General features: G+C 44.4%; 1 protein-coding gene across 1 annotated transcript in view; it reads left to right on the forward strand.

Moving 5' to 3' along the window:
• The window catches only part of kcnip2 (Kv channel interacting protein 2), a 119,648-nt gene extending 114,823 nt beyond the window's left edge, over window positions 1-4,825 (forward strand). Inside the window, exons 6-9 of the mRNA XM_036526661.1 lie at window positions 707-814; window positions 1,499-1,603; window positions 2,108-2,170; window positions 3,343-4,825. Of these exons, the coding sequence (XP_036382554.1) occupies window positions 707-814; window positions 1,499-1,603; window positions 2,108-2,170; window positions 3,343-3,390 (324 nt within the window). The 3' untranslated portion in view covers window positions 3,391-4,825. The remainder of the gene's footprint in view (window positions 1-706; window positions 815-1,498; window positions 1,604-2,107; window positions 2,171-3,342) is intronic.
• The last annotated feature ends 4,762 nt before the right edge of the window (window positions 4,826-9,587 follow it).

Consider the following 9,587-nt stretch of genomic DNA (forward strand, 5'->3'; position numbering starts at 1 on the left):
TCAAACTGGTTGTTTTCGGATAATAGCAGCTGTATAAGATTGATCACTGCTGTTCATCAACTGCAGCCATTTCTAGAAGTGGAACACACTACCATTATACCCATAGCTTTGTGACACTAAATTCACTCACCAAAACCCTCAAGAGTATCTCACCCATAATGGGAAGCAGAACATTATATAGGTCAGTTGAAATGTTCAAATAATGTGTTTCTGAATTAATGAAGATAGAGCATTTATTGTGGGCTTGCTATCTCTATAGTGACTATTTTTTTGCACTTTTTTCCACACTTATTAAGTGCGATGTTAATTTGAATATATGGGCAGCAGTGTGGGTTAGTGGTAAGGAGCAGGGCTCATAACCAAAAGGTTGTTGGTTTGATTCCCTGCTGGTCCACTACCATTGTGCCCTTGGGCAAGGTACTTAACTCACAATTCCCTTAGTAAATATCCACCTGTAGAAATGGATAAAACTATAAGTTGCTCTGGATAAGAGCAAGTGACATTGAAGTAACTTTTAACATTGCAATTAAAGAGAGGTATATTATTATTTTGACTGCATAAATATGCCATTGCCAGTGTGGCTTACTGGCTTATATTGTTTATTCTATTGTGGTTTTGCTTGCTGAAATGCAATCTCCATACATGGCCTTGTCTGAAAACCCCCCTAACCCCTCTAATCCCCCCCCCCACACCCTCTTTGTGCCAGGACTTTGTCACAGGCTTGTCAGTCATTCTCAGGGGCTCCATCATCGACCGGCTCAACTGGGCCTTCAACCTGTACGACCTCAACAAGGACGGCTGCATCACCAAAGAGGTGGGTTACCCACAAGCCCCTGCAGCATGTGACCCATGGTATAGGTTTAACTTTCTCTGCTCTCCTCACCTGGTAGGAAGCGTGATGCCACCACCATGGCTCTCACCACAATGATACCGGGCCACCAAACAGGCTGGAATGACTCTAGAACAAAGCCTGCATCAGTTGCGTAGGGCCTACCTGTATTTACATTGACTGTACAACAAAAATAATCAACAGTTCGGACAGGGTGAATTTTTCAAAAGGGAAATGTGTCTATAAGCATGGAACCTGGTATAACTCAAAGTAATGATATTTTTTCCTCATGCAAGCACTTCGGCATATGGTAAAGTTGCTCTTACAGATGATTGCGAGTATTAGTGTTCACTTTAGTATGATGTGGGTAAGTTGGGTAGTCATTGTTTTTACTGTTGTGCACTTTTTTGTCAGGTTGGTGCCACTTACTGAAATTGTGGCTGTACTGTACCCATGTTGTTGCTGTTGTTGTTGCTCCTGTTGTACTTGTTTAATGTATGATGCCATTTTAGCCTTGAAAGCAGCTCTAAGGTAACAGCGTCAGCCAAAAAAAATGTAATGACAATGAAGTGTAATGAATAGGACAAATGACATGCATTTATGCTTGACTTTGTGGGACTGTGTGGAACATCTCATGTGAGCGATCTGGCCCCCCTGTGCCCCCACCAGGAGATGACAGACATCATGAAGTCCATCTACGACATGATGGGGAAGTGCACCTACCCCACCATGCAGGAGGACGCCCCCAGAGAACACGTGGAGAACTTCTTCCAGGTAGGGGGGCATGTCCCGCTCTGTGAATGACACACCCCCACTGCCCTGTTGACGGCACAGCTACTACTCTCTGCCTCACATCCTAATCGAAGCTAATTATTGCACATCGCAATAATCTGCACTTGCATTGCATTGTGTTATCAGTGTCTTACACTGCAATGCAGTATCTACAAGTCCACAACTTATCTGTTGCTATCTGAGAGCAGAACGTGTTAAAAAAAATACTTTGTGTTACCGCCGAGTTCCATCATTTAGAGTTAGGATCCCGGAGGGGTCACTGTGGGTCATCAGTTTATAAAAGAATGAAAGAGCCCCTGGAACTCGGAAGTGAACCTCCCGAAAAGGCTTCCCACAGTGTTGCCACTAATCATGGAAGTGCGGTACCACAGACCTGCTCATATGTTCTTTGACAAAGGGGATGATACATTTGTCAATCTGCCTAACTCCGAATGCCTGTTTGGTGTTTGTTCTTTTTTTTTTTTTTTTTTTTTTTGTTCCCGTCAGAAAATGGACCGAAACAATGACGGTGTTGTTACTATTGAGGAGTTCATCGAGTCATGCCAAAAGGTACGCGTCTACCTTCACAATCATAAATCAGTCATTTCAGTGGTTATATGTTTTATTAGGTGTACTGATGTCTGTGGTGCAGTATTTTTTTATTTACACAGACAGCTCTGGGGGTGGGGGGTGGGTTTCTGCATTCGTGCACTGCATTCTGATGATGGTAAGAGGCACTTCACTGACCTTGGTTATTGTGATTTGTCTCACCACAGTTGTTGTGAAACAAGCAACAGGCCATGCCCCCTAACGCCAGACATGCAGTGCCAGACAGGCTTTGTTTCAATCCCTGGGAGTTCTTAGGAGGAATTGAAATGCCTGTGGAAATAAAACCATTCTTTGGGGATATTCGAGTAGCGCGTGGACTCCTTTGTGCTATATGTGTATATCTTGGTCTGACACCTACCATTCCTCATTGGATGCATGTGCGGTTATTTCCTCTGTGTGTGCTGTTTCTATCCCCTGAATCCATATTGTGTGGCTTCACTCAGAGCTGTGGTTTCCTGCTGTTTAAACTTAAAGAAACTGGAGGAATACATTTTACACCACAGTGGTCTCTCCAAATGGAGACGTGTTGTTGTTCTGGAGGCACATGCACAACCCTAAAATAGGATTTCAAGAACAGCAGTAGAGTGATGCCGGCATTAGCACAAGGGGAGATTCAAGCTCCCGTCTAAACCCTGGGTCTCCAGTGTCCACCATTGTCAGACAGTGCACAGCAGACAAGAAACAAAAAACAGCAGTAGAAAAAGACCTCTCGTTTTTTTTTTTTTTAAAAAAACATAAAGGTTCTGATTCAAATGTAATGCCACAAACTGTTCGATTGGCGTTTTAAACGGAAGTCTGTGTAGTTATGCCGGGTGACATGAGTGAGCATGTGAACATCTTTCACCACAGAAAGTGACATCATCCCCTTGAGCAAGAGCAGTTACTTTCCCTTAGCTGAGGACTTCAGTCTTTAGCTTGGTGAGCTGAACATGTCTCTTTATGTGTGGATATCAAGGGCTGTGGGTAGAGACCTACAGGAGATGTACTCTTTTAAATTTGAAAGGTTTAGAAAATTCTGGTAGAATCCTCTCCCTTTTTGCATGTTTTGATTTTACATTGGCCTGCAGAGCCCGTATTTCTGGTGCTGGTGACTGAGCCTGTCTGTGTGTGCGTGTCTGCTCTCCACTCCTCAGGACGAAAACATCATGCAGTCCATGCAGCTGTTCGACCACGTCATTTAAGAGGAATCTCCGAGGAGACAGCGGGGCGTGGCTGGGCGAGCCCTGTGCGTGTGCAGTTTGGACTCCTCCTCCTGCCCCCCTCCATCCCCCCCCCCCCTTACTCCATTGGCCGCTTGGCAAGGAGGCTGTTTTCCATTGGTTCCCTGCTAGAGACACAAAGGACGGAGAGTGGGGTTGGGACTGGCAAGGAGAGGTGTAGGATGCATTTTTTGCTTTTTAATTTTCCTTAATGCTTTATTTCCTGAAAGATCTGTTGCATTGGACGGACTCCCCACCAAACCCTGCCCCACCTTTCTGTCGAGAACAGGCGAGATTTGAACACAACTCGAAGTGTCACATGGTCAGTCAAAAGGGATGCAACCAAGCAACTCTTGAATCGGACTGTCTCAAACGCGTCTCCACGACAGCCAGCTGATGTGTAGTAAAACTGCATGATGTCACCACTGTTCGTCACACTCTATAGGTATTTATAGACTTACTCCAAAGCCAGCCAGCTATGTTCTTTGTCTGTCCGTGGCTAGACCTGTGGCAGCGTGCGTAACCACAGTGTGTCTACATCACCATCTCCCAGAATGCAAGAGCTCCCACATATAGCCAACAAGAATGCGATGCGTTGGGCGGGACCATTAAAACAACCTTCACTGTTGACATATACTGATAGAAATAGTTGTGCCACAGACCTGAGGTTAAAATCCCCCCAAAAATCCCTTCTTTTTCCCACAGCATGTGTAATCGCTGAATTAATATCTCTCTGGATGATCACTGAAACTTAGGAAGAAAATTCTTCTTGTGGTGTTTGCAGGCCTGTTGGTTATTTTCAGCCACCACCTTGGTGACTGACTAAACCTGCTCATAATTTGCCGGCAGGGGGTGAAAGTGTTTCCTCTCCAGGTGCTGCCCCTCATGCTCTATCTTAAACCGTTGACCTCTGAGACCTTTGGCAAGTGGAGAAGCAGAACCTGTTACATGGCGATGCTCCCGTCAGGGATGAATAAGCCTGGGCTGTGATTGGCTGGCCGGGAGCCCTACCACACTCGGTCAGGCTTACCTCCCTGAACATGACTCGCTCGCCCTCCACCTCCAGCCCCTGGCAGAGTTCATCTTCACCAGACCTGTACCGTCGCCGCTAACCGAAACGCCTCGTGCCCGGGATGCTTTGTGGATGTGTGTCCAAACACGAGACGTGCGGACATCCACTGTTGCTGAGGGGTGCAGCTGTCGGGATGGGGCTTCCCACGGGACATAATCATGGTCCAGAAAATGGTAGTATGGTCAAAATGACTGTTGTGATCCCTCATTCTGTGTAAGCTGCCCTGTGCTCGGTTGTTGGCGTGGTTGTTTTAAATGTTTAGCATATTTTCATACGGTTTTATTTATTTTCAATTTATTCGCTTAACAGATGCCCTTGTTCAGGACATGCATTTTATTCATTCACACAGCAAAAAGTGTATGTTCAATGTTTAACTTTTTCTTCTTCTTCTTCTTCTTCTTATTATTATTATTATTATTATTATTATTATTATTTCAGTGTAAGTGCATTATTTAAACAGTACAACAGCAGCACCCTGCCCAGCTTCACAAACATGGCTAGTTCCATAACTGTTACATTGTTTAAATCTATTTGATGAGTTCTGCTTCAACTGTAAGAACTTTTTTTTAAATTTTGTATTTGCATTTTTTTTACATTATATCCCACTTAGGTAACTTACAAGGAATTACTAATCAAGTCACTACATAAGCAGGTATAGGTATAAATACTCTGTAAAGCCTTTATCTATGTAACCTATCTGCTTAGCTGACCTCCTCAGCCAGGACAGCTCATGTTTTTCTTTTTTTACATAATTGTGGAATTTTTTGTTTATCCTGACAAAGGGTGGTGGTTGATGGATCAATGAAAAATTAGCTTCAACTGCTTAAAATGGCATCGTTAGCAGGTATGCATGTACGAACGCACAAACACACAATCTACTCTAAACAAACATTGTGGTGGAGATGGGAGTTACCAGACAATTTAAGCAATAATGCAGCTGCTGTTAACCCACTGTCAGTTTGGTTACTTCCAGTGTCTTTATTTGCCTGTATGTATGTGGTAAACCTTGAGATTTCTCTGTTCTGGAATGCGAGTCATGTGTCTACAGGTAGGTAAAGTTGGAGAAATGAAAACACGTCTCTGCAAGCATGCATGACAATGGCCTTGGCACCTCTTGACAGGAAGTGTTGTTTGTAACACAGGAAGTTCACCCCCAGTACTGCTACGAATAAAACAAAAGTTCTCGGTCAGTGTCATTTCATTGGGGTCTAGCTGTGCTGTTTGATATAGAATCCCCCATAGCCACACACAAGAAATACTTACATGGCATTGCAGAATCACAGCAGAAAATTCTGTCTCAGCAAAGAATCCATTTCAGTCCAGTTCTACAGAATTAAAGGTTTACAGAAAATAACACATTAACTGCCCCCACCACCACCATAAATTTCATCTGCTCAAATACTCATCCACTTATGACACTGTCTTGGAAGTAGCATAAAGATCAAACAGACAGCAGTTTGCAAATACAATATTACATGTCAGCTGGCAGCCTCATTGGGATATATTGCACCAGATCCATTGAAACATTGGCACTAGGTTAGGGGAATGGATATGATTTTGCAAGTGATGATTTAAAGATCCACTTACAGTGAAAGTATAATGAGTTTTGGCAGTGATGTGCTGAGGACCCAGTCAAGGCGGTAAACATTTTGAGCATTCCAGCTTTAGGTATTGTGTGCACCAGGGCACAAGACAAGATTCTTCTCAAAACATTACATTACATCTTATCCAGAGCGACTTCCAGCACAAAAGAACATAAGTGTATCTGTTCAAGTTAAATGAGTGACAGTGTCAGACTAGGCTGACAGACCAGTGAATATGAGCATAACGCTACTTTAGCCCTACCACAAGTTAACTTGTGCAATCTGACTAGGCAACGGAAGCCAAGTCTACTATGATACATCAGTCACTGAAACATTTGGAAAACATTGCAGAGATGTCTCTCACATGCAAGGACCAACTTTCCTGCTGGGCCAGGAACTGCCAGGATATGTGTGGGATTTCCCACTGTTCTTTGAGTGAAAACTGGAGACAGAGGAGATCGATGATGAATTTGGGAGGGGGGGGGGCAGAGGGGTGAGGGAGATGCTGACATTTCCTGGTCTCCTGGGGAGTCATCCCCTTTAAACTTGCTTAGAAGCACATAAACCCCACAAACAGTCACCAAAGGGGGGAGGGAGGGGGGAGAGGACAAATTGAGGAAGGCACAGCCTGGAAATGGGCTTTGTGCCACCTGGGGCACAGTGGCCAGTTTACACATCGGTCACATGGGAAAGATGGCCAGGCAGCCCTTTATATACATTCAGAAAAAAACACAACTTGGGAGTAAAATTCTCAGATATCATTTCTGGTTGTATATGGCATGTACAGGCAAATGCACAAAGCCAGTGTTTCCCAAACCTCTCCTGGAGGACCACTTGTCCTGCATGTTTTAGACCTTTCCAACACAGCTCCAACACAGCTGATTTAAATGATTGTTTTTTATTGAAAATTATTATTAAGCAGCTTCAAGAGTTCATAACAAGTTGATCATTTGAATCAGCTGTGTTGGAGCAGGGAGACATCTAAAACATGTAGGACAAGTGGTCCTCCGGGAGAGGTTTGGGAAACGCTGCACTAAGCCATTTTTGGCACAAGGAAAGGGAAGTGTGAATTTGTCTTTCTTTTGTGATCACAGTTAATCGGATAAAATGATAAAACATAAAACAACACTGTAAAACACCTTGTTTATAAAGAGGCTGGCTGACAGTTAAAGAGGTATGGTTCACCATAACTTGTAAAATTCACAACACCTGTAATATGAGATGAATTACAACCCTTTGGTTTAGTTAATTCTGTTGTGTCTGAGAGGGGATCTTGTCCTGAATGCTTCCTTTGCAGTAGGTCCTGACCACTGCTTAGGGTGACCATACGTCCTCTTTTTCCCAGACATGTCCTCTTTGTGGGACCTAAAAAATGCATCCCAAAAAGAGGACATGTCTGGGAAAAAGAGGACGTATGGTCACCCTACCACTGCTGGCCACAGTCAACTCTTGGATATAATCGCATGCACTGTGTCTAGAGCAATGACAATGAACTACCCACTGTTACTTCCTGTGTGTCTTGTTGGCTAGCCTCTGCTGTTTCAAATGTGTATATTTTGTACAGAGACAATAAAGTCACGGTTGCTATGCAATTGATGTGTGGAGTGTGATCTATAACCAGACTTGAAATGGTCTTTATGATCTCTAGACTTTTATTAATGCACAGATCACTTCAAGGCCAGGTCCAAGCAGTATCCATAGTGCATCTATGAGGTCATGACAGTGAGCCGTTCATTACTCTGAACAGAAGAGCAGAGTGGAAGAGAAAGGTAATGTAGAGATCACTCATTTGCACCTTACAGTTTGGCAAGGTAAAAACTATCACGATGAATTATGGATGAATATAAATGAAGCGCCCCCCCTTGTCGCGTGTATAAGGCAGGAGCACAGAGAACCTCACATCAAAACAGCTATGACCTTCCACCTTTCTGATTTTCCTAGCTCCAGGGAGGGCAGGTAGGTCTTTCAGTAGTGAAATGTTAGCTGTGTTCATGGTGGAATGTGGATGGCTGCACGCTCGGTCCGCAATCGCTGGCATGTCTGATGGAGAGAATGTCAGGTATATGGCTGCTGGTTCCCAAGGTGACCACCAGATGGCCTCATAACTTCCTGTGTTCTATGCCTCATTTAGTTAATGTCCTCCACCCGTGTTAATTAATTAATTATTGTTTTGCCTGTGTTTTCTGCTTTTTAAGCCCTGCCCTTTGTCCACCTATTTGCTCAGTCTTGAGCTGCCATGCTTGTTGCGTGTGATCTCTTGTGCCAAGCCAAGCCAAGCTTTGTTTTCTCTCAAGTCTTCAGTAAAAGAAACTTGTTTTCTTTGAACCAAAACTTTTAGTGTCAAGAGTCATCTCTGCAGTTGGATTTGCCCTGGTCCTTGTAACAGAGGAAGCGGTCGGTGTGATAATGGAGATGACACTGGAGGAGAAGGGATCACGCCGCAGGGATTACGCTCCTATGTCTTTGCTGTAAGGAGAGGATGGCTGATTTCATGGTGGAGAGGCAGCGGTCTCAGTCATTACATGACATTTTATTATTGTCATTTAGCAGATGCTTTTATGAAGAGAGACTAACATAGGTTACAATTTCATCCATTTATACATCTGGATATTTACTGGGGCAATTGTAGGTTAAGAACCTATCCCAAGAGTACAAACGTAGTGCTCCAGAGGGGGATCAAACCAGCAACCTTTTGGTTACAAGCCCTGTTCCTTTCCACCCTTTACCTGCCCTAGTCAGTCTGAAGGTGGGGGAGTACATTTGCCCAGGGGGTGGAGACATCACCAGCCAATCTCTCTACCATTCCTGGGCACCCAAAGACTTACACACAGTGCTTATCAAGCAGGGCTGTTTCTAGGACAAAAAAACTGTCCTTTATTACAAAACCCCAATCACAGTATCATTATTAAGGTAGGGGAGGGTTGGGCTAGCAGATCAGTAATATTTTACTATACTTTACTTAGTCACCCCATCAGCAGAGACATTAACGCTGGTGACCCAGAAGCTTGTTTCTGACCGCATCCCTCCTGCTAACGTTACCATTCGCGTACGTGGTTGAATAGCGTAATTAAGTTCCCCATTCCCCAGATTTCCGGGGGTTTTTCGCTGAATGCATTGTACTGCGGACGGTTAAATCTAGTGAGAGGACGAAGAGGGAAAAGCACCGCTCGGACCCGGTCCTCCCTCCCCGCCCACATGCGCATTAATGGACATAGAAGCTGTGCGGTCCGTAGCTCAGCCCTTTCAGAGGAAGCAGGTCGCTTTTGATAATAGCCACTCGACAGTTAGCTTGTCGGAGGCACATGGCGTGGAACAACTGAGTGGATGAAATGAGATTTTGCTCGGGTCTGGGTCAGGGACTCACCGCTGACAAAGAGCGAGCGACGGGCGAAATGAGGGATGATGCGGTATTTAGCCGCGGCTGTCAAAGGTCAAAGGGTGAGAATCAAAAGAGGCAGAAAGAGGATCTGTCAGCCTCGCCGAGCACTTTCACCCCCAACACCTTCACGCTTCTCCAGCAATAT

This window comes from Megalops cyprinoides, chromosome 1, assembly GCF_013368585.1.
Source record: "Megalops cyprinoides isolate fMegCyp1 chromosome 1, fMegCyp1.pri, whole genome shotgun sequence".
Taxonomy (NCBI): domain Eukaryota; kingdom Metazoa; phylum Chordata; class Actinopteri; order Elopiformes; family Megalopidae; genus Megalops; species Megalops cyprinoides.